A 25,721-nucleotide genomic window follows, 5' to 3' on the forward strand; every position below is an offset into this window, starting at 1 on the left:
TCCACTAAGAAAAACCTCCTTTAATTCATAGGTTTATTGTGCTGTCCATCTATTGGGTGGGAAGGTAGTAAACACGTGTGGTCAAAGTACAGCTGTGTAGAGTGGAGTACTGAGGAGAAGTGGCGCAGACAACAGCACCAGTGCATGCAGGACAAGCGAGTGGGCAGGCTGGGGTGTGCTGTGCAAGTAGGGATGGTACCAAGAACACTACACACCAAATAGACAAGAAACCACATTCTCGCACTGGTGACATTTTATTTTGTCGTCTTCTGATCTCGCCCCTCTTACTGTAAACCTGATTCACCTGCACAGAAGTCCACATATTTCTACTTTCAGTGCAGCCCCAGTGAGAGCTGGTTCAAGAGGCAGCATAACTCCGCCCGTAACTCACAACAGAGCCACCACACGGGTGTCAATCCCCATGGGACAGGCCATGCTCAGCTGGGGTCTGCTTTGCTTGTCATATGGGAGAGGCAGTTCTTGAGCACACGCTGGCCACACCGCGCTTCCCACCGTCAGGGCCAGCATGATTATTCTGGCAATAACACACAATGTATAATCCCGCCTGTTCACCAGGCACTGCAATGGCTGCCCTGTGAATTTCAGCACCAGCAACGCTGGTAGGCAGTGAAAATTCATGGGGAAGTAACATGGAGCAGGCTGCCTGTCTTTTTGCCTGCAAAACTGCAAGGAAAAGGTCAAATTTCACAACTTCCTGGTACGGTGGGTCTTTGGGTAACAGAAATTCTGGAGAACCCATTCTCTGAAAGACAGAGTAGGACTGTCTGTGCTGCTGCTGCCTACCAGCCTCTATGACATCTGCTGCATTCACAGAGCACGGGAAGATATTCCCTGTGATCCAGAGTTCATGCCAACAGCACGTGACTTAATAATGAACCCTCTTTTAACCTCTTCCACACAGGGAAGCCACTGCTAATATACCTCATTCACACAAAGGAAGCAGTATTGAAAAGAAAGGTGATATAAGACAACAAATGTGGCATCTACAGTGCAGAAAAAAAGGACACTAGGGGAGCATGGGCATGACAAAGAACACCACACTGGCGAGGCAGCTCAGCGGAGCCCGGGTTTCAGCATCAGCAAGACTGCTACTGCAGCGACGCGCCGTCTTGCAGTAGGTTTGTTTCCTAGGGGAGTCTGAAACAAGCGTCTTCAGAGGGCCCACGAAGGCCACCTTATTACATCGGTTACTGGGGGTCTATGAAAGGCCAGTGGATCTCCAAAAGGCTGAAGGGTAATTATTCCTCACTGGACTGGAAGACCCTCTACATTCAATGCCCAGTGTTACAGAAGAGATGCCGGGGAATACCGGGTTCTGACGAGGGTAATGACGATGCCCCATCACGTCCAAGCAGACCAAAGCTCACGCGCTACTGTCTGGTGCTGAGCCTAAACATCAGCGTATGGAAACGGTGCCTCGTGCAACAGACTGCAGCACAGGCTAGAAGGTATCTGCTCTTCTGTGGCAGCACTGCTGACAACAGACAGGACAGTTACAGGGCAAGCTAAAGCCTTTGTGTTCTGCACAGCACTGCTTAGTTTGTGAGCATCCTGTGCAAGAAAGGATCCCCCCCCTTAAGAGACCTAAACACTGTGCTAGTCAGTCCCTTACAGGGAGAACTGCTAAAAAAGAACCCTGATCTCATCCATCAGAGGAAGATGACAAAACAGACAGCTGCTGTACAGGAAACCACTCAACAAGCAACTAACATGACTGAAACTGAGACTGTAACCAGAGCAGGAACTACACTGCTAGTGCCACTGTCCAAGGGATCTACACCAGGAGAGGCAGGCTCTGTACCACAGCTTTGGCTTGAAGTCTCTCACAACTGACCAGAGGCAACAGTTTCAAAATCAAGGTCACCGAGTAGCGTGAAGTCACAGTCCCAAAGACATTCAGTTGCTTATATTAGTGCTGTGGGTTATGAGCCTGACAGAAGTGGGGCTTGTAACTGAAAAGCTTTAGGATTACTCCTCTTCTTCTGGGGATTTACTTCCGGCCTCGCTTGTGGCTGGTTTTTGGAAATTCGGCTCTCTGCGCAACTTGGGGCTCCCCCTCCTCACTACTCGCACTCTCATTGTCCACCCGCTGTGGACGACCTCTCTTACTTCTTCTCATTTTTTCAACTCCAGCAGTGGGGAGCTTCTTGGCAGTCAAGGTCCCAGTTCTCTTCTTTTTGCCCCGGGTCAAAGGTCGTTTCTTCCGTTGCTTCCTCTGCTCTTCTCTTTGGCGGATTTTCATTAGCTTCTCAAAGCTTTTGGTGGTAGTTGTGTTCACATCAAACCAGTCCTGGAGGGTTTAGAAGACAACAGGTTGGTACTGATGGTGGAAATACCATATAAAGCCTATCAGGGCTTATAATAAAGCTGCTTTGTGGGACAAGGGCTTCCTGAAATGTGAGATCTGGAAAGGCAGCTGCCTAACAAAGCTGTGTTCTTCAGTGTTCCTCCTCAGGTTTCACTCTGTCTCAGAGGATGCAGATTTAATTTGGCAGTTGCCTGGCTAAAGGCATGGGAAATGCTGAAGAGCTGACCTGAGCAGCAGCAGCAGCTTGGGACAAGGCATGACACAACACAACACTTGCTCCCCAGACCAACGCATAAGACTAGCTCCGTTTAAAACAACTCAAAGGCCACTCGAGTCTAGGACCCTGTTCCCAACAGCGAGCAAGTCAAAAATAACACAGGGCAAGCATTCAGCATTTCCTTCCCAAGACACCCTCCCCACCTCCAACAGCCTGGGGTTTGAGGACTTCCATTCCGCCTGCCTTACCTCAGCATGCACAGAGTTGATGTGATACTTGACCCCACTCTCTGAAACGAACTCCTTCTCACACAGGAGACACTTGTATTTACCAGCCACAAAGTCTCCCTGGCACCAAAACAAAAAAATCCATCATCAATTGCTGCCTAGAAGGCTGATACACCTCTATATTCTATCTGAATCTTGCTCGGATATAACCCAGCAGTAGAAACTCTTACTCGTACCAGACGATGCTTCAGCTACAGAAGCACTGACATTACTGACCAGTTATGCCCACAAAGCATAAGACTGCTCTGTGAGATGTTACAGGGTCTCCAGCACTGTACCTGGAAAAAACGCTCTTGTAGCTGTGAATCTACAGGAGGGCAGTTTCACTAAAATGCATGCCATTAGGATGCTGCCTCCTTGCCTCAAGCAGTGTTTGCAGTGGCAACCCCGTGAGCACACAGGGAAGCACTCAGCTGTGAGAAACTCAGAGTAGCAGATGGCAGGACAACAGCTTGAACGAGGAGGGAGCTGAGGGACAGGGACAGTTAGGCTACTGGTGTAAAAGATAGTGAGTAGAGGAAGGCTACCAACCAAGGTACACGTGCCGAGGTGAGACTTGAGTCCTGAGACGCTGCCATATACAGATTCACAACCCTGAAACAGTAAAAGAAGTGCATGTCAGCAAAACTCTAGTAAATCACTTCTTCCTGCACAAGAGTCTTATTCTCTGGAAGACAATTGCAAAAGGGATAAGAGAGGTAGAGGGAGGGAGATACTGAGTCCTCCAGAGCCAGAAAGCTGCTGGTAAAAAGACTGTTAAGAGACTTAAGCTTTCAGTAAGTTAGATATTTCCAGGTTTTGAGCACATTTAGACATAATAAAGAGACTCCTGTCACAGTTACATTCACCCTCTATCAAAACCCTGAGTAAAATGATAAGGGTTTGCATTTTGCCTAAAGTGCAGCAGAGATTAATTTCAAACAAAGCACAGGGGCAAGTACAAGACACTTCAACCTCTCCCACCCTGCTGGTGTGTCTAGTGGCACAGAGCAGAAGTGCTGCCCCCGACATCGATGCTCTCAGTTACGGGGCAGCTCTATGGGCCTTACCCCACATGGAGCTTTAGGCATCAGCCTTGGGACACTAGACCACGCTCAGCTTACAGCCCCGGCCCTGAAACAGGAGGCGGGTACAAGACATGCGTCTGGGTTACTGGCCGGTGAAACAGGGCAGCTGCTTTCTGGGGACAGCTCCATAGGCAACATTATGTTGCAATTCTTACACTTGGAAATGACGCGTGGGGCAGGGCAGGGGGAAGGCATTGTCTCTGTACCAAACCCAGGTGGAAGCCGCCACTGAGCTGTGGCTGTCTGGCAGCGGGCGTCACATCTACCATCACTTCCACCAGTGGGGCCGTTCCTTCTCGCTGGATCCGGCTGGTGACGGCTGCGTGGGACTGTAAGGAACTGAAGTGCATGTGCGCAGGCAGCCCTAGACCAGCACGGCAGCGCCACGCCTGAGTCTCCTGTAGCCCTTTTCCAGCTTTCAAAAGAAAACTTAAGTGCTGTGCCAGACAAAGTCCCTCTACTTTTACACTTCCATCTCTACTCCTCCCTTCTTTTATAATTAGATTTAATACACCTACTAGACAGGCAGGGGACTGTCATTTTCCCACTGCTCAGAGCCCTGACAGACCAGCTCCTGGCAGCCTGTGAGAGCTGTGCCAGCCCGACAGACAGCGACTGGCTCTGAAACAGACAAACACATCCCCAGAGGATCATCCCAGGGCAACAGTCCAAAGAGGGTCTTGGTCACACTGACCAACCACACTGAGATGGAGAACTTGTCTCCCACAGAGAGACAAACTGCAGTTTCAAGGTTGTGGAAAGCTGCTGGCTCATACAGACCTGAGATCCGTCCCCTTTGAGGCTTCAGAAACACTCAAGGATTACCTGATTTGGACAGTGGACTCTTCGGTACATCTTTATCTCCGTTTTCCATTTGCACAGCACATCTTGACTAAATGTGGGCAGTCCAGGACGAGTATATTTTAGCTGAGATAAGGAGACAGAATTAAAAGCTGGAAGCAATGTTGGTTGCACATAGTGCCAAGTATGTCCCTTTCTCTCCCAGGTTGTGAGACAGAAGTATTATTTCTTCTCCTGCTCTAACAGACAAACTCTCAATAACCAATCTTTTCCTATCTCAGTGACTCTCTACAAACATAACTGAATCTGGAAAACCCCCACAGTACCAGAATCCAAAATTTCCCATAACTTGGACTACAATTCTTCTAAATGTACTTACCCCATTGAAATCATAAATCATCCTTTTCCCTTGGGTTTCCCTTGCAGCCTAAAAGATGCTCTTGGAAACTCCAAAGCCTGAAAAACTGTGAAATATCACTGCATGGCAGCAGTGACCTGCAGCCTATGACTTCTGAGCAACATGCGGCCTATAACTGTCTTCATTACTTGTGCCCACTGAAAATTACAGCAATAGGACTTGAAAATCATTATAGCCTGCCTGGGTAAAAATACTTCCACCGCAGCAATTGCTACTGTAGCAATACTGCAATCTAAGACGAGAGAGAGCAAAACCTGATCCTTCCCACAAGACATAACTTCTTCAGTATTGCTCTCCATGGCCACTAACCACTGGCAACACTGAGCAGATCCCAGTGCAAGACTCCTCTGATGTGAAGAAAGACTCAAACCCTACATAGCATCAAGGCCTTGTACCTTGCGGTCATCTGGAATCAAGTCCTGCAGGACTTTTCTCTTGGGCCACTCTTTGGCCAGCTCTTCTCCAGCTAGCTCATGGAGATAGTAGATCGCCACCTTTGCAGATCTCCTCTGAACTCTGCCTGTGCTGTTTGACTCCCGTTTTATTTCCTTCAGGCTCTCTGTTCTTCTCTCCTCGTGGAGGAAAGTGACCTGCAATGGAGGTCAAAAAAGGGTGAGCCCCCTTCACTGGTTCCTATTTCAGTTACACTAAATACGGTGAAAAATATGCTGCCAAATCCCTTACAAAAATGCTGCTGCAGCTGTGGTTCACTCTCACAGACACGGGACAGAAGTGCATCCCGCCAGTGAGACAGACCCCCACATCTGATCTGGGGGATCATGGCAGAAAGGCTCAGGCAGAGAGTTTCATACAGCCACCTCTTGAAAGGGCATCACATGACTTGCTGTAAAACCCTCATGGACAAGCATGGTACTGCCTGTTCTGTTCCAATGTTGGGTCTTTTAAGAGCAAAGAAAAGCATCATTCTTCCATGGAGCAAAAGTCAGGCTGGGGAAAGTTTACTGCTGCCATGGTGATTTACTATTAAAAACTTCATCCTAGTCACAGAACAGCAACAGCTGCTGCTAGAAGGAAAGCATCAAGGACAGAATACTCCAGAGAGACAGAAAAATGCAGATTTGCTACCCCCAATTACCCACCCAAGTAGCAAGCAAAAGCCTACATGTGTCTCAAGTCTGAATGGCTCAAGTACCACCGCACTATCTGGTAACTATGGCAATTTGCACTTACCGGCCCATGTTTAGATCGGAGGTGGTAGACAAGTCCTGCCTTCGATTTGTATGCTTTCCCACAGTGATGGCACTTCATAGCCATTTTCTCCAGCTCAGAAGCAGCCTTCCCACATTTTTTAACATGATATAGGTATCCCATTATGCTAGTGAAGCTGCCTGTGCAGCCCTGTCAATGCAGAAGAAAAATGTGTAAAAGAAGAATGCTCTCCAAGTGATCACAGCACCACTGTCTATAGAATCCACTGTTTGCTGACCAAGTGCTATCACTTTTCCTGCCAGACCAGAGACAATCAGGTAGTAAACTTTAATGTTAGTCTATTCAGATAGACAAAATCTGGGACAAAGAATTGGCTGCAACTGGGAGAAATTGTTTCTTAGAACTTCTTTGTAGCTAGTGGACAACAGAAAATTTCAATATATGGAACGAAGAAGCAAGATGTTAAATGAGGATGCACAAAATGGAAAGATACTCAGATACAAATGGAGGAGTTGGGCAGAAAAAGAGGAAGGTTTTATACTTGGTTGGCTGGTCAAACTGTCAAGAATGCAGCAATATTAGGGTGATAGTAAATAAAACTTTCAGCTATGCCTAGGATACAGCTGTTGTCTCATGCTGCAGTGGAGGACAACAAAAACTCCAGTGGTTCCTGTGGATGTCACTTACTAGAGTATCTCCTAATCCTGAATCCAGTGATCAACTTGACACTGAGCTTGAAAACAGGACAAATCAAAACTTGCATCAGCAAGTTTTTAGTGTACCCATCTGCCCTACATCCCCTTCTCTAGCTGTGGCCAATCTCAGTATTTTCAAAAACCACAGACAAACTCACACAGTTAGCACAAAAACATCTTCCCAGCTATCACAGAGAGCAGAAGTGCACATTAAAAAAATATTTTTGGTGCGTACAAGAAACAATCCAGTGTCCCCTCGATTCCCCTTGAAGACACCAACACATCAAATACTCAAAGAGCTCTAGCTGACCTTGCTTGAGCACAGGGGTTGAACTAGATGGCCTCAGAAGTTCCCTTCCAGCCTTAACAGCTGCGTAATTCTCTGAATAGTTTATAATACTGTTGCAAGGGAAAATGGCCATCCTTTAACTTCTTCCTCCTTGACATCTTCCACTGAATGCACTTATAAAGTCATATCTTTGCTGCATCTACATTTACACATCTAGTTTAGAGAAGTCATTAAAAAAAATTTAATCAAAAACAAAAACTCCATTTCAATCACCCTAGTTATCCTCTCTAAGAGTTCAAATGGGGATCAGAGAGCAACCGAATGTGGACTCCCTTCTACTGTAAGCAAGAGAATGTCACCTAACAAGTTGTGTGTGAAGCCCTGAAACTTCTGGTTGAGCTAGTTAGTGTTCACCAGATTCCTACTTTATTTAGTCATGAGGTTCTAACCAAGTATCAGTTATTCCAAAATTCATTCTCTATGCTCAGTGCTTCACAGGTGTTTAGAGGGAATTCTCCAGGCATCCTGCTGCCTTCCAGGTAACACAGCATCCCACCAAAGTCCCTCAAGAGACTACTAGAATTGAAGGGGGAAGGGGATAACGTCAGGCTGGCCTGTGACAAGCCATGGGACAACACGCCAAGGTTTGAGGGTCAGGGTGCCAGCAAGGGCCCTCAGCCTGTTGCTCTGAGATGTGCTGGGTACCCTGGAGCACACTCCAGTCTTACAGAGATAAGCCAGGGGCTCCTGAGGTAATAGGAGCCAACAGGGAAACACCAGTGAAATACCTCAAAGGAATTAAGGTGTGCTCCCCTAAAAAGGTGACATGGCCGACAGCCCAGCTGAAGCGCCCAGTGCACGCAGCATGGGTAACAACCAAGAGGAGCTGGAAGCCACCATGCTGCTAGAGAGCCATGACCTAGCTGACACTACTGAAACGTGGTGGGATGAATCCCATGACTGGAGCGCTGCTGTCCAGGGCTAGAGAGGCTCAGAAGGGACGGGCAAGGAAGGATCCCCTGCATCAAGAAAAGGACAGAATGGGAAGAGCTGTCTGAAGAATAACCACAAGCAGGTTGAAAGCTTATTGGTAAGAATTAGAGAGCGAGACAACAAAGGGAACCTTGTGGTTGGCGTTTCGCGCAGGCCGCTCCACCAAGGGGAGCCTGCTGACGGAGGCTTGGTGCTCCAGCTGCAGGAGGCATCGCCCTCACGCGCGCCCATCCTGCCAGGGGACTCCAACCACCCCAACATCCGCTGCAAAAATAGCAGGGAGAGCTGTGGGCAACCCAGGAGACTCCCGGAGCACACTGAGGATAAATTCTGAGGCCAGGTAATGGACACCCCTCCCAGAGGGGATGTGACACTTGTTGGTCACCAAGGCAAGAGACCTCATCAGAGACATCACGCTGGAGGCAGCCGGGGCTGCAGTCATCATGCACTGGTGGAGTCTGCGGTCCTGAGGGATATGGGACAGGCAAAGAGAACAGTCAGGACCCTGAATTGTAGAAAGCAAACTTGCAGCTGTTCAAGGAGGTAGTCAACAAGACCCCCTGGGAAACTGCCCTCAGGGATAAGGGAGCAGAACAGAGCTGGCAGGTCTTTAAGGACGCTTTCCACAGAGCACAAAAGGTCTCAGTCCCCATGTGTAAGAGATCAGGAAAGGAAGGCAAGAGGCTGGCATGGCTGAGTTGAGACCTGCCAGTCAAACTGAAGGGCAAGAAGGAAATGCACAGGCAGTGGCAGCAGGGACAGGTGTCCTGGGAAGAGTATAGAGACACTGCCCAGTTGTGTAGGGATGGGGTCAGGAAGGCCAAGGCACTGCTGGAGCTGAACTTGGCAAGGGATGCAAAGAATAATAAGAAAGGCTACTATGTCAGCCAGAAAAGGAAGGTCAAAGCAAGCATACGTCCCCGACAAACACAACTGGCAAACTGGTAACAGACAAGGAGAGGCTGAAGTACTCAACAACTCTTTTGCCTCAGTCATCATTGTCGATCTCTCTTCCCACACCTCTCAACTGGATGGACCTCAAGGCAAGGACTGGGGGAGCAAAGTCACTCTCACTGCAAGAGAAGATCAGGTTCGTGACCACCTGAGGAACCTGAACATACCTAAGTCTGTGGGACCTGACAAGATAACATCCCAGAGTCCTGGGGGAATTGGCTGATGTAGTTGCTTCCATGATATCTGAAAAATCATGGGAGTCAGGTGAAGTCCTCAGAGACTGGAAAAAGGGAAACATTGGACCCATTTTAAAAAAAGGTAGAAAGGAGGACCCCGGGAACTACCAACCTGTTAGCCTCACCTCTGTGCCTGGGAAGATCACGGAGCAGACCCTCCTAGAAGCTGTGCTAAGGCACATGGCAGACAGGGAGATGATTTGAGACAGCCAGCGTGGCTTCACCAAGGGCAAGTCTTGCCTGACCAGCCTAGCGGCCTTCTAGGATGGAGTGACTGCATCAGCAGGCAAGGGAAAAGCTATGGATGTCATCCATGTGGACTTCTGTAAGGCCTCTGACACAGTCCCCCACAACATCCTTCTCTCTAAATTGGAGAGAGATGGATCTGATGGGTGGACTGTCTGGTGGATGAGGAATTGGTTGAATGGTCACATCCAGAGAGCAGTGGTCAACAGTTCGAGGTCTGGAGGGAGATCGGTGACAAGTGGTGTCCCTCGAGGGTCTGTACTGGGGCCAGGACTGTTTAGTATCTTCATCAACAACACAGACAGTGGGATCGAGTGCACCCTCAGCACATTTGCAGATGACACCAAGCTGAGTGGGGCGGCTGGCACAACTGAGGGACGGGATGCTGTGCAGAGGGACCTGGACAAGCTTGAGAAGTGGGCCAGTGTGAACCTCATGAGGTTCATTCAACAAAGCCAAGTGCAAGGTCCTGCACATGGGTCAGGGCAACCCCCAGTATCAACACAGGCTGGAGGCTGAAGGGAGCAGCCCCAAGGAGAAGGACTTGGAAGTACTGGTGGATGAAAAAAGCTGGACATGAGCCAGCAATGCACACTCACAGCCCAGAAAGCCACCCGTGTGCTGGGCTGCACTCACAGCAGTGTGAGCAGCAGGGTGAGGGGGGGGATTCTCCCCCTCTGCTCTGCTCTGGTGACAGCCCACCTGGAGCACTGTGCTTAGCTCTGGAGTCCTCAGTACAGGAAAGACATGGAGCAGGCCCAGAGGCGGCCACAAAAATGACCAGAGGGCTGGAACACCTCTGCTATGAGGACAGGCTGAGAGGGTTGGGGCTGTTCAGCCTGGAGAAGAGAAGGCTCCGGGGAGACCTTATTGCGGCCTTTCAACACTTAAAGGGTGCTTACAAGAAAGATGGGAACAGACTTTTTAAAAGGGCCTGCTGCAATAGGACAAGGGGTAATGGTTTTAAACTAAAAGAGGGTAGATTCAGACTAGATATAAGAAAGAAATTTTTTACAATGAGGGTGGTGAAACACTGGCACAGGTTTCCCAGAGAGGCTGCAGACGCCCTGCCCCTGGACACATTCAGGGTCAGGCTGGACGGGGCTCTGAGCAGCCTGATCTAGCTGAAGATGTCCCTGCTCATTGCAGGGGCGTTGGACTACATCACCTTTAAAGGTCCCTTCCAACCCAACCCATTCTATGATTCTATGATACTCTGTCTTAAAAGCATAGCTAGGATCTTGAAATAAATCCAACTTTGGCCAGCACCAAAGCATAGCCAGCAGAACTCTCATAATACTCTACATTCATGCATCCACTGCCGTTTAATTCAGGATCCTTAGGACAATGCAGCTTACCTCCCTCGTACACTTTAGTTTTCCCATACGCTTCAGAACCTTCCGAAGGCGGTCTCGCTCGAGCTGTTCATCCAATTCTCCTCCCTCCTTCACTACTGGCTAGAGCACAGCAGAAAGACGAAAGAAAAACACAGCACGCTCAGCATTTACAGTTCTTCTCATAGGGAATTCACTACTCAACACACTGCTGAAGGAAAGCTTCTAAATCTCTACAACTTTGTGATTTTATAGAAGTATATCTAATACAACGATCACTGTCTATATCCCAGAACAACTGTATTACCTTTAAAAGGAGTAAACTGCCTAAAACCCACTTTGCAGATAAGAGTTCTAACATTTAGATAGCTAGCTATGAACAAAACCTTGATAAGAAATGGTCCCAAACTATAGCTGCTGAGAAGACAAGGGTATGTATTTCCAAAATTACTTTTCTCCCCTTCTGCCTGTGGAAAGTACTTACTCATCTCTGTCACGCATCTTCAACATTTACTGGATTTTCACTTAGTCTAACTAAAGCTAAGCAGACTAACTGCCTGTAACGGTTATTCATCTATGCTAAACTACAGCTCAAGTTCTTCTCTATTCTCTCTGTCGTGGTTATTGTATGTTATTCCTACACTACTTTACAGTAACATTACACCTAGATTGAATAAGAAGTTAGAACTGAGTGACAGACCTATTCCTCAGGGCCAGAACATGATCCCTGGCCTATTTCATTTACTAGTACAGCTGTAGGTTCAGAAACCACAGTACTGGGAACTCTGTGAAAAATAACAGTAATGAACTATCTAAACCTTATCCAAACTTCTGAATAACCTTTTCAAAAGTTCTAATTCTTCACAACTACAACAGGAGACATTGCCTTCTTTAAAGTAATAGCAAAGAGGAAAAGCAGATTGTAGCATTAATAACTTTACAGTAAATAGAGACAAGAACTAAACTGTTGCTTCTGCTTTTTTACCTTTGAACTTGTGAAGAACTGAAATCTAGTCTGCCCTGGGTGTAGAAAAAAATCCAACTTTCTAGCAAAGGACTAAAAGCTGCAGCCTAATGAGCAATCTTTTTTTTTTTTTTCCTGATTGAGAATGCTTTTTATGTGTGACATATAACCAGCTTTAACAGAAGTTCATCCCCTCTTTCTAAGATGTAGCACACCTACCATCTCTGGTAACATTCTACTGGTTTTTCAGACATCAAATCTCACAGGAAAAATAATAGGTAGACAAGATTTGAACAGCTACAACATTTGAAAACACACACCGTGTTCTGCTTCCATGTTCATCAGGGAAGGAACAAAAGACTGTCTTGCCTGTAGGATTTTTAGATGCACAGCAGCTGTGTTACCTGATTGTTATGGTCTGCCATGACATGGTATTTCATCCCTCCTAAAGACTTCAGCTGCTTCCCACAGTGATGGCATGTGAACATTTCCTAGAAATAAATGAGGACATGGTGTGTGTAACTAAATTAACCAAAGCAGTGGGAATCGAGCCAGAAAGCAGAACATCTTATTTGGGCCTGGTAACTGCTCATTAAGAACAGAAGAGATTTTACGGAGCCTAAAATTTAGGGGAACAATGAAATAGCTACACCTTTGTTCGCTACCCCAAACCTCCAGCAAAAGACTAAGCAAGAAGCACCAAGCGCAGCCTCTTACAGATGATAAAGGGCTCTTTATACATATGTATAAAAGACATGATGATGGAACTGGTTTTAAATGTGCAAGCATTTCTATCAGTAAGCTGAAGATGAATAAAGAAAACATTGCTCACCTCTCATGTTCTTACCTGCCTGCAATTCACCATATGTTTCTTTAGTCCTTCTACAGTCTTTCTCACCACAGCTCGGCATGTTGGACAGGTCACTCGGCCTTTGTCCTGAATTTCCAAAGACCATTGCTCTTCCATGCTACCTGTCAAAACAAAAGGTTTGGAATAGAACTGCAAACACAGTATCTTTTTTTTTTTTTTCTTCAATGTGCACAATGAATCCTAGAAGGAAACAGGTCACACGCTACCAAACTCATGTCCAGCAACACTTCAATAGGTTTAGCTCATTTGCAGCTTTAAATGTGTCATGTGACAAGGCACACATCACTCCTTTTGGGAGACCATTTTATAAGAACTCTTTAATCCTACCACCCCCTTGCGAGGAGCGTTCTTCCACCTCTTCAGTAGAGGTTTTTCCTTTGTTCATTATTATTACACGATTGCTTCAGCATGCAGAGTAAACTTTTCTTTTGACAAAATGGTTTTCACAGTAAAAACAGTCACAGATGTGACTGAACAGTTTCAGACAAAGTCCACAGTTCAGTTCTGCTAACCAAATCTTTAGAACTCCACTTACGTTAGCCAGCAGCTTTGGCACTGGAAGAGAACAGAGCTGCACCACCAGGCCAAGTTATTCAACAGCCAAGGAAAAATACCCTGTGTGGCACAGTTTCCAGTTCCCAGCCTCTTTTTGAAATGCCAAGCAAAAGCTTGGCATAACCCACAAGGATTATAAATAACTGAAATGGGTTCTGGGAAGAAAGTGGTTTAGCAGCCACCTGACTGAATTACTATCATTAAAAGATCTAAAGGCTTTCCTCTCTGCCCAGTAATAACAGCAGGGGCTGTCCCTCCCTAGGTGGCTTGGGGAAAAGTCTGAATCAAACAGCACTTGGCAGAACACTGGGTTATTTAACAAGTGCTGTGAGCTACACATACCAAGTCATTCCACTTGCTGAGTCAAGGCTAATGTTATTTTTCTAGGATAGACTGCTTGGCTCTCTGGCTACCTGCCGCCAGGTGATCTGGCAGCAGCAGCTACAGAGTTTTTCCTGCAAACATACACTGCCGAGTAAGAAAGTATAAATATTTTTATGAGTTTTATAGTGAGACTATTTTAACGGGCTTTTCCTCAGTTCAAAAAGCAATTACCCCTTTGCTGTTCCATTATGCAGTGGTAAAACCACGTGGAACTGCACTATTAGGCAGTATGCAGTCCCTCCAGTCTTGCTCTGCAGTACTGACACAGTGCCAGAAGGACAGCAGCCAGTTCTTCCTTGTCAACCATAAAGTGAGCAAGAAAATGGAAACACCAGAAACACAGCTGTTGCTCAGATTCAAATCCTAGAATCACATTTATCTTTTAGCTGCTTTATAAAGAATTCTGAGCAACTGCTTCTTCTTCTTCTTACCTGTGCCATAGGTTTCTGGTTCTTTCCGAACACAGTGGCCTTTCATTTTGGAGTTTTGTTGTGTTCCAGCTTGCTGTCTTTTTCCTGTTATAACACAAACAAGAAAGACCAGAAGACTTTATTCTGCGAGCCTTGTTACAAAAAAGCAGAGATTTTTTGCTAGGAGGCTGCTATTTAGTCTGCAGTCTCAAAGTTACTCAACTCAGAAATGTTTGATGCTTTTGTTTTAAAAGGAATGTCAAGATTATATTCTCTACTCCCTTTTAAAATCCATAGCCATTCACAGCTGCAGGCATTAGTCCCATCCAGATATTTGTAATCTGTATGGTTGTTCATACACAAAGCTCAGAGGGGGGAACTCTTCACACTGAAATATCCTGTTCACAGCACAGCTGAGCCAATCTAAGGACTTGTTGAAAGGGACAGTTCCATTCCTCTACTCATTCCTGTTTTCTTTAGACTAAACAACTCTTATTGTTTCAGTATTTTCTCATGGCTTATGCTTTTTGCTCTCTTCAGTTGGTCCACACATTTCCTGAACTGCAGTGCCCACTGCTGGAAACAGCGCTCCAAGTGTGACCCTGCATTAGAGCAAAATAATTACTTCACATGTCTGAAAGTCTACGTTCCTGCTCAAATACCTCAGTATAACATTTGCCTTTTTTCAAAACAAGTATGACACTGTTAGTCCCTATTCAGCTTTTGATCTGTTAGAAATCTCAAATCCTCTTCTGAAGAACTGACACCTAGGTTGTTCTTTGTCTTTCAGCTGTGCTAATATTTCTTCCTAACTACAGTATCTTCCATTTTACACACTATATTCCATTCTATTTTTTAAACTGTTTCTCTAACATCAAGACCACTTTCAATTTTAGCCTCTTCTCCAACACACTTGCCATGTCTTTCAGCTTTGTGCTCTCTATGTACTTCCAAGTCCTTGGTGACAAAAACAGTAGTTAAAATTGAATCTAGGACAGATTGTGGACCACCATTCTACACTTTTTTTCTATTTCACAGAAATCACAGAAACATTAAGGTTGGAAGGGGCCTGCTGAGCTCACCTAAACCAACCCCAGTGTTCAAGCAGGGTCAGCTAGAGTAGGTTGCTGAAGAACGTGTCCAGTCAAGTTTTGAGTATCTCCACTGATGGAGACTCCACAACCTCTTTGGGCAACCTGTGCCAGGGTTTGATCACTCTCGCAGTAAAAAAGTGTATTCTTGTCTTTAGATAGAATTTTGTATGTTTTAAATTGTGCCCACTGCCTCTTGTCCTGTCAGTGAGCACTACAGAGAAGAGTCTGGCTCCCCGTTCCTCATTCCCTCCCATCAAGTATTTATACACACTGATAAGATTCCTCCTGAGCCTTCTCTTTTCCAGACTGAGAAGTCACAGCTCTCTCAGCCTGTCCTCACAGGAAAGATATTCCAGTCCCTCAGTCATCTTTGCAGCCCTGCACTAGACTCTCTCAGCATGTCCGTGTCTCTCTTGTACTGGGGAGCCCAGAACTGGACACAGTACTCCAGGTGTGGCCTCACCAGTGCTGAGCAGAAGGAAGGATGACCCCCTCGACCTGCTGGCAATACTCTTCCTAATGTAGCCCAGAATGCTGTCGGCTGCCTTTGTCACAGGAGCGTGTTGCCGGCTCGTGGTCAGCTTGCTGTCCCTCCAGGACCCCAAGGTCCCTGTCCACAGAGCTGGTTTCCAGACAGTTAGCCCCCAGCATATGCCAGTATGTGGGGTTATTCCTGCCCAGCCACAGGACTTTACAGTTCTCCTTGGTGAGCCTCGAGAAGTTCCGCTCTGCTTAATTCTCCAGCCTGTCCTGGTCCCTGTGAATGGCAGCACACCTCTGCTGTACCACCACTCCTCCCAGCTTTGTACCATCTCTGTACTTGCTGGGGGTGCACACTGTCTCATTTCCAGGTCATTAATGAAAATGTTGAACAGTACTGGCCCCAGTATTTACCCCTGGGGTAAATATCACTAATCCTGTGCCTCCAACTAGACTTTGTACTACTGAATACAACCCTCTGAGCTTGGATGTTCAGCTGGTTTTCAATCCACTGTGCTGTTCATTTATCTAACCTGTACTTTGTCAGCTCATCTACAAGTCGTGGGAAACAGCACCACAAGCCTTACTAAAGTTGAGGTGAACAACATCCACTGCTCTCCCCTCATCCACCAAGCTAGTGACCTCATTATAGAAGGTTGATTAAGCATGACTTGCCCTTCGTGAATCCATGCTGACTACTCCCAATCACCATCTTCTCCTTCACATTTGGAAATGCTTTCCAGGAGGACTCCCTCCATCACCTTCCCAGTGACTGACGTGAGGCTAATCAGCCTGTAGTTCCCTGGATCTTCCTTCTTTTTGTCCCTGAAGACAGGATTGATATTTGCTCTCTTTCAGTCTTCAGGAACCTCTCCCAGTCACCACGACCTTTCAAAGACAATCAGGAGTGGCCCCACAATGACATCAGCCAGCTCTCTCAGCACCCAGTGCAACCCGTCAGGCCTCTTGGGACTCAGATTCATAGAATCGTTCAGCTCCGAAAAGACCTTTAAGATCATGGAGTACAACCATTAACCCAGCACTGCCAAGGCCACCACTAAACCATGTCCCAAAGTGCCACATCTATATGTCTTTTAAATACCTCCAAGGATGGTGACTCAACCACTTCCCTAGGCAGCCTGTTCCAGTGCTTGACAAGCCTTTCAGCGAAGAAATTTTTCCTAAAATCCAATCTAAACTTTCCCTGGTGCAACTCAAGGCCACTTCCTCTTGTTCTAACACTTGTTACTTGGGAGAAGTGACTGACCCCCACCTTGCTACAACCTTCTTTCAGGTAGCTGTAGGGAGTGGCAAGGTCTCCCCTGAGCTTCCTTTTCTCCAGGCTAAACCACCCCAGTTCCCTCAGCTGCTCCTCACAGGATTTGTGCTCCAGACCCTTCACCAGCCTTGCTGCCCTTCTTCAGACACGCTCCAGCACTTTCTTGTCTTTCTTGTAGTGAGGGGCCCAAAACTGAACCCAGTGTTCGAGGTGCGGCCTCACCAGTGCCGAGCAGAGGGGGACGATCCCTTCTCTGTCCCTGCTGGCCACACTGTTTCTGATACAAGCCAAGATGCCAGTGGCCTTCTTAGCCACCTGGGCATGCTGCCGGCTCATATTCAGCTGCTGTTGACCAACGTCCCCCCACAGGTCCTTGGTCCCTTCCCACTGGGCAGCTTTCCAGCCACTCTGCCCCAAGCCTGTGACGTTGTGTGGGGTTGTTGTGACCCAAGTGCAGGACCCAGCACTGAGCCTTGTTGAACCTCATACAATTGGCCTCAGCCCATCAATCAGCCTGCCCAGATGCCTCTGTAGAGCCTTCCTACCCTCAAGCAGATCAACACTCCTGCCCAGCTTGGCATTGTCTGCAAACTTACTGAGGGTGCACTTGATCCCCTTGTCCAGATAGTTGACAAAGATCAAACAGAACAGGCCCCACTACTGAGCACTGGGGAACACCACTTGTGACCAGTTGCTAACTGGACTTAACTCCATTCCCCAGAACTCTTTGGGCCCAGCCATCCAGCCATTTTTTTTTACCCAGCAAAGTGTACACCTGTCCAAGCCATAAGCAGCCAGTTTCTCCGGGGGAATGTTGTGGGTGTCAAAGGCTTTACTAACATCTAGGTAGACAACATCCACAGCCTTTCCCTCATCCACTAAGCGGGTCACCTTGTCATAGAAGGAGATCAGGTTAGTCAAGCAGGGCCTGCCTTTCATAAACCCGCTGACTGGGCCTGATCACCTGGTTGTCCTGTACAGGCCACGCGATGGCACTCAGAATGAGCTGCTCCATAACCTTCCCCGGCACCAAGGTCAGACTGAGAGGCCCATAGTTCCGCAGATCCTCCTTACGGCCCTTCTTGTATATGGGCGACACATTTACTAACCTGCAGTCAACTGGGACTTCCCCAGTTAGCCAGAACTGCTGATAAATGGTTAGGTATGTCCAGTTTAAGTGCCCTAACCTCATCCTCCTTCACTGAGTGTAAGGCTTCCTTGCTCCACTTGACCTCTGGTCTCAGGCATCTGGGATTCCTGCAGGAATCCTTCAACTGGTAAGACTGAGGCATAGGAAGCACTGAGTACCTCAGCCTTTTCCATGTCATTTGTCACCAGTTCCCCTGTTCAGCAGCGTACTCAATGCTTTCCCTAGTCTTCTCTTTGCTTTTCATGCACTTGTAGAATCCTTTCCTGTTGCCTTTCACATCCCTTCCCAGATTCAACTCCGGGTTGGCCTTGGCTTTCCTAACCTCATCCTTGCAAGACTGGACAGCAAATGTATACTTTTCCTGTGTCACCTGCTCCTACTTACACCACTTTTGCACCTAACCACTGATTAACAGCCCTTTGAAGGCATGAAAGACCTATGGTGTCAAGCATTTCTCCCCTCTGTCTCTGTGGTAAAAGAAAATTAAAGTGGTTGGATTTGATTTCTCCTTAACAAACCCATATTGCTGTTATTATCTACTCATTAATGTTTAAAAGTAATATGTCTAATTATTTAGTCCAGAATCTTTTTGGGAACTGAAATGAAGCAGACTAACCTATACTTCCCCTATTTCCTTTCCTTCCTCCCTTTGTTGGACTTTCAAGAGACTGAAATTAGAACAATCATCTCCACTGTAAAACAGAAACTAGTCAACAATCTCCTGTAACAAAATATCCAGAATCAGAAATACGGTTGGAAGACAGCAGAGGATAGCATCTGGGCAGAGAGAATTCTGAAGTACCTGGAGACTTGTAATTAGGAAGTACAAGTTATTCGTATTACCTGAAATCTTCTGCTTCTTCTTGGGAGAGTCTTTAAGATCTTCGCCATCCCCTTGCTCAGATTTCCTCTTGCCTTTCAATAGCACTTCTCCTGCTAATGAGTAAGAACAGAAATGCTTCAGTCACATTATTCAGTCTGGATAACAGCTTTGAGTCTGCTGCTGCCTCAGCTTATCCTTGTATTCACTACTTAAAGTAGTTTTTGTAAGGCAGCTGGACACCAGTGAGCTAGACACAGCCTTCTGACTCAGTAACATTTAGGCACTCCACAGCCTGCAATCCTCTGACACAGAAGAGATGGAAGAAACAGTGCCACAGCACGGTCTGGGAAAATAATACTACTCAGGAAGAGAGCCAGAAGGTGCTAAGTTATGTCATCAAAAGCTCATCTGCACGCACACAAAAAGAAGCACAGAGAAACAACGGTAGGTGGGGAAACCTAAATAATATCCTGCCTCCCCTCCCTATTTCCAGGCCTATCAACGGCTTATCTCCATGAACACAGAGAAGTACAGAAGCACAATGGCAGGCAGGGGAACACAAATTACAGACTCAAAGAAACAGACACCTTCCTCCCAGGTCTGTCCCAGGATGAGTCAATGGGAACCCTCTCTGGAGCACCCTTTGGAAGGAGGAAGGGGGGTAGTGGTGAGAAGGGGGAGTGTGGTGTTAATGCCCAGGGTTATGTGACACGTGGGATGGTAACACAGAACAATTCAGGATGACACAAGACTGGGATGCTTAGCAGTTGTATCAAAGGAAGGGAAAGGGAGAGAATTAGCTGATTTGGGGAGGATCAAGTGTAGGAAAAGAGAGGTGTAAGAGGATAAAAAGGGCCACTTGCCTGTAAACAAGATGGTTGGTCAGTACACAAATCTGGTCACGCCTGACACCAAATCAGAGGGACCAGGGGAGGGCAGAGTCTGTGAGTGTGAGCCTGTCTGCAAGGTCTACATCAGCAACTGGCATGGCTCTGCAGGCCTTGGGCCAGTACGTCCACGTACCAGCAACTGAGGAGACAGGGATCCAAAGGCCAGATACCGAGTGGGCGGAGAGTTTGAGTGCAGATACAGGAGAGATACACACTGCACACATGTGTGCACACACAAACATACACATACATACATACGTACTTCTTTTAGATATACTTTTTATATACGCTGCTTTTCTCTCACTCACACATCTTCATCCTGATCAGCCAGAGCGGGAAAAAGGACGAAGGCTGTTGGTGCTGTTTGTGTGAGCGCTGAGCACACCTTTGTGTTGATCTGTGTGGCTGGCTGTGTATGCATCTTGTATGTGTGTGTTGATACCTACAGGAATACAGCTTAGTCTCGCGACTGCTTGGACCTGGGGGTGTGGAGCTGCAGCAACCTTGCTTCTGCCAAGCTACCAGATTTGGCTCTCCCCACAACAGGATGGAATATAGATTACGACTTAAGAGATAAGAAGAAAGTGCATTAAAGAAGAGCAAAGTTTTGGCTCTCCACCACATGACAAGTTTGGAAAACAGCTCCTAGACTGGGAAACCTGAATGTTCCTACAAAAACATAAGACCCAAACCACTCCAAATCAGAAAATCATAAGTGACAGAAGCGAGAAAATAAAAGAAATAAAACCATCCTTAAAAAATAAAATCTACCAACCACAAAAGCTGCATCCAATCCAGAATACTGCTGAACGGTCCCTTTTTCTACATCTTTAGTGTTCTTTGTTCTATTTTTAAAGCTCTCAAAGCATATTCCTGATACGACTGGCAGAATCTTTACACATATGTCTTCTACAGATAAAACTGAGCTCAGTCACAGAATCATTAATTTTAATAGACAAGTCACTCAGAAGGAACCACGTAACATCACAGAATTTCACCTATGTTTCTGCAGTGGAGGAAGTTTATTTCTCCTAATACATGCGCAGCATTACCAAGCTTGTAATTTGTGGCTGAACTGCAGCATGTCTTTCAGAAGTCATCTAATCTCTCATAAAAGAACCAGAGAGAAATACAGTTTTTCATCCAGCCAGAAGTGATGAGTACCTTTTTTTTCTGAAGATTTGTTAATACTGTTTTTCATCCCTCTCATTTCCAACCAGTAAGCAGGTCTGCGAATGCTCCGTTTGCTTCTGGACTCTGCACTTCCGTTCACTCGACCTTTCGGTGAGGCAGAAGAAATGTTGCTGTCTGTCTCATCATAGTTACTGTTCAGTCCTAGGACAGTAGTTTCCACCTCCTCAAATTGCTTAGACCTGGAAAACATCAAGTTGAAATAAATCCTTATGTATATGTACGTATACAGACACACACAACAACAATAACTTGACAGACAACATCCCTTTGATCTTCCCAAGTAGACTAAAAATTCATCTCTCAGTTCACTGAATCTCCTGACTTCTGTGAACTGAAAAGTGCCAGAAAGATAAAACATCCTGAATGTTATTTTTCAGTCCATCTTTTAGAGAATGATATTAGAAAGTTACTCGAGAAGAACAGAAAAAAATATTCAACCTACCTCAAACCTTCAACTTAAGAAGCAGGCACAACTTAATCTCAATTTAAAAATATACATTTATCCTTAAACAACCTATGTGGAATATAAGAATTCTTCTGCAGCCCATCATTACAAAAGAGATCTTTTGCATGCCTCAAAGGGCAAGATCTTCTACAGTACTTATTCTGAGAGTCAGAGCTGACACTACACAATTAAAAGACTTAACGCTAATAAGAATTTTAACCAGCAAGGCTTTCAGCAATGAAGACAGCCTTACAGTATATCCTACAAATCACACTACATTAAGATGGATTTAGACTAGCCAGCAGCACTGGTTTTTCTTCCTAGAGTTCAAAGGGAACTTTGCTTCACTATTCTCAAATACTTCTCACAGCCCTGAAATGAGTGGACATTTAAACTATTGCACATGACAGCAAAATGGTTAGGTGTCAAAGAAACACACAGTATCTATTCTCTGGGCAATTAATGTAAATCCCCATTAATGTAAGAGGAAAGAACAGAAAACAAAAACACTTTTCAACATATCCCATTGCTACTACAATTCACAAACTGAAATAAGTAGATCGCTGGCATGATGACTGTGATGGCCATCTCAGCAACACTCCCCACACCCAGAGCTGTGGAGCTCACATGTTTTAACACATCAATCCAGAAATTAATCAGTGGGGGACACAGATGGTACCAGGTCAGATCAGTATATACTATGTTTAAGAAGGTATTGCAGAAGGGTGGGGAGAGGAATTCTCAAACTAAAGCCTTTCAGTTGCAATCACACCAAAGCACACAGGTTTTAGTACAACATTTGGTCTCGAACATAAAATACTTACCTTCCCAGTGTTAAAATCCTTTTAAAAACAATAAATGAAAGCTAATATGGCTTGAATTATCAGAAAAGCACTTTTCCTTCAAACCAATAAGCAAAGTCAGTTGAGACTCTCATCACACAAACCAAAATCGTCGCAGCTCTTAAAATTCAGAATATTATGTAAAGACCAGATATGGTTTTCCTATAGGAATCTCTCCCCTTTTTCCTTGCCCTCAGTCCAACTAGACAAGAAACATTCACATACTTTTTGGTTCCCAGAGACCTCTTGACCTTCTGTTGTCTGTGATGTCCAGGCCTGGTGTCCTAACAAAGCAGAACAAGTCACATTAGCAGCATAATTCTTCTTCTTTTTGCATGCTTCACTTTTCAGTTAAACAGAGTCACCTGCACTTTGAAGATGAGCATGCCATCCTCTGAAAAGGAAACCACTGGTTTCTGCAACAAGGAGGTGTTTAACCTTTTCAAGTCCAGCTGAATTAGAACTGGAACCAAAATAGGGATGAGCCCCCCTACACTCCCCATACGAAAGCCAGTCATTGCCCTTGCACTAGGGCACGATGGAGTGTTCTTTGTCTCCAATTCCTTCAGTGCCTTCTGACTAGACTTTACCACACCATTACAAATATTTTAGATCCTAACTTACTAGTTTTTACAATGTACTTATTTTTTTCTTAATGAAACAGTTCTTGCATTTACCATGCCGATAATGTTCTCTAGTCTCTTTTACGTCCTCTTTTAATTTCTTATCTCAATTACTTCATCATATTCCCATCAGCTGCCCAGATGTTCACTTTATCTACATCACAGAAGTCTTATAATTTAACAAAGATTTTTTGTCACTTGTTGCTTCTTATGCTCCTGTAAGACATGTAATTTAACAGATACCATTGACATTCCCAAGTCAGTATAAACAACTCATTTGCTGTATGTTGTTGGTGGCATGTGGACAATCACTTATCACCTTCTTCCAAACACTAATAAAGACTCTATGATGCTCTTCATTAGGAAACCCAGGACAAAAATCTTGATTGTACAGACTAGAAAACAAAAATCATTGCTCAGTAGAAGTATATGCAATACCAAAACTCTAACCTAGGAACAGAGTATTTTGCCATGTACAAGAACTGGCTAAGAAACTGGAAAAAAAAGAAGAAAAGAAAGAATATGGATAAATGACCTATCTTCTTTATAGAAAAATGTAATACACATTATCAACTGGACCATGCTATGAAGTGTTTTAGTTATTAAAAACAAATGCTACCATTATCTGAAAAACAGCAAACAGGGATATGACAGAATTTGAAGAAGTCATAAAAATGTGATGACTTGTGAGAAGGAGATGCTGAGAAACTTCAGATGCTGTATCAAAACTAGGGAATAGGCAGCTTCAAGGCAAATTAAATTCAACATAAAGGAAAAAATGCAGTGGAAAAAAATTAACTTCAATCTGTCTTTTATGCTCTTCCCTTCTAATTTATGCATAGGAACAGGCAGTAGTTCACCAAGCAGCAGGCACCGAGATCAACTCGATGAATTCTTAAACAGTGACTATGGGCTGTCAGACCCTCCAGCCCCTGTCTCCTCTGGTGGAAAGGTCAGGGAAGCAGCACGAGAGAAATTCACAAGTGCTCCATCAATGACTTCACAATCATATCTTGTCTCCTTTGGAAAAGTCAATTGAATGTTTGTTTGTATCACTTTGATACGATTTACACGCATCTAGTAGTGCGAACAGCAGTGTTTTGGAAACCCCCACATCAGAGACCTGGAGAAACCTCACTGAGGAGCAGCTAGAAAAAGTTAGGCTTGTGAAGTCACAACGATAAAAATGAACAGGCAGGCACAGTCTACTGCAGTCAACTGCCCTAATCTACCATTAGAAGAACCTAGATGATGGACAAACATGGCACATGTTTAAAGTTTTATTTTTTTTAGAACTAAAAAATTTTGCATTAAAGTGAAGATTAGTATGAAGAATTTAGGTCACAGTTAAGGATCTGCAATAAAAAAAAAGAGAGTACATATGATCTGCCTAGCCTTCCTTTCTGAGAAGTTGATAGCAGCAATTATGAAGGAAACATCTAGAGAAACTGGCGTTCAAGTTTTGAGTGTTTTTTATTTATACAGTGTACTTTCCAGTCAGAAAACAGAGACCCAACGTATGTAGGAACACCCAAGCGCTGGGCATACGGAAGACAAAAAAGTCAACTTCCTTGCACCTTGTGTTAGAAGAAGAGAAACAGCAGCCTAAAGCCTGAAAACATGAAGAAGCTTAATTTGTGAGTGGGCCATTTCTGCAACTCCCTATGGACTTTCTGCGGGACGTTTCCGTGCCCTGGAACACGGCCTGCTGCTGGAGACAGGCTGCTCCACAACCTCTCTGGGAAGATGACGTTTAAGCCCAGCACAGAAACTCTCACCAAGTCAGAGGACCGATGCAGTAACTGCAGCGAGTCCGTCCCACAGCGCCTGGACAGGCCTTGGTGGCAGCACCAAGTTTCGGCGCTGCCGTGACTGTCCCTGTCCCAGGGGAAACCCTCAGGGCCTGGGGCAGGCGTGATGGCCCAGCACCTTGGGGAACTCCCTGGTTCAGTCCCCTTTTCCACTTCTACCTGCACACTTACCAGAGAATCACAGAGCGGTTTGGGTAGGAAGGGACCTCAAAGCCCACCCAGTGCCACGCCCTGCCCCGGGCAGGGACACCTTCCACTAGCCCAGGTTGCCCAAAGCCCCGTCCAACCTGGCCTTGAACCCTTCCAGGGACGCGGCTGCCACAGCCTCTCCGGGCGGCCTCTCTCGGTGCCTCCCCACCCCTCGCCCGCCGACCGCCATCTCCCGCAATGAAAACTTCCCGGACAAAGCGCACGGCCGGCGCCGGGAGCCGGGCCGCGCCCGACCCCTCCGGGCCCTCCGCCGAGCAGAACCGGGCCCGCCGCTCCGCGGGCTCAGCGCCGGTGGGCGCCAGGTCGTCAAGCGGAAAGCGGCCGTTTCCGCCGCCGCGGGTCCCGCCCGCCGCCCGTCCGCGCGGAGACACGGCCCAGCCTTCGGGCGGCGGCAGACAGAGCAGGGCGGCCCACCGGGCCAAAGCCGCGCCGGGCCCCCGCTCCGGCCAGCCCCGAGCCCAGCAAGGCCCTCGGGGAGAAGCACAAGTCCCGCCGCGGCTGCTCTGGTGGCGCCGGCCCGCTCCCGCCGTCCCGACGGCCGAGCGCCCCCCGGGGCGGCACCGGCTGGGAGGCCCCGGACACTCACCGAGCCGCCGCCGCCGCCCCGCATGGTGCCGCCGCCGCCACGTCAGCGCGCGCCCCGCCGCCCGCGCGGCCGCG

General features: G+C 46.5%; 1 protein-coding gene across 2 annotated transcripts; it reads right to left on the minus strand.

Annotated features, from left to right (window-relative positions):
- Window positions 1–25,715, minus strand: ZNF512 (zinc finger protein 512). 2 transcript variants are annotated; one of them, XM_074820486.1, is made up of 14 exons: window positions 25,648–25,715; window positions 22,643–22,701; window positions 21,101–21,309; window positions 19,067–19,159; window positions 14,242–14,325; window positions 12,848–12,972; window positions 12,405–12,491; window positions 11,061–11,159; window positions 6,311–6,478; window positions 5,515–5,709; window positions 4,726–4,827; window positions 3,365–3,427; window positions 2,795–2,893; window positions 1–2,311 (listed from the first exon to the last, which is right to left on the minus strand). In XM_074820486.1, the coding sequence occupies exons 1-14, from the start codon at window positions 25,669–25,671 to the stop codon at window positions 2,012–2,014; spliced, it is 1,707 nt and encodes a 568-aa protein (XP_074676587.1). In that variant the 5' UTR covers window positions 25,672–25,715; the 3' UTR covers window positions 1–2,011. The 2 variants fall into 2 exon arrangements, with proteins under 2 accessions (XP_074676587.1, XP_074676589.1); XM_074820488.1 differs by lacking the exon at window positions 25,648–25,715 and adding an exon at window positions 23,095–23,484.
- Window positions 25,716–25,721: the final 6 nt, after the last annotated feature.

This window comes from Strix aluco, chromosome 3 (genome assembly GCF_031877795.1).
Source record: "Strix aluco isolate bStrAlu1 chromosome 3, bStrAlu1.hap1, whole genome shotgun sequence".
In the NCBI taxonomy this organism is placed as follows: domain Eukaryota; kingdom Metazoa; phylum Chordata; class Aves; order Strigiformes; family Strigidae; genus Strix; species Strix aluco.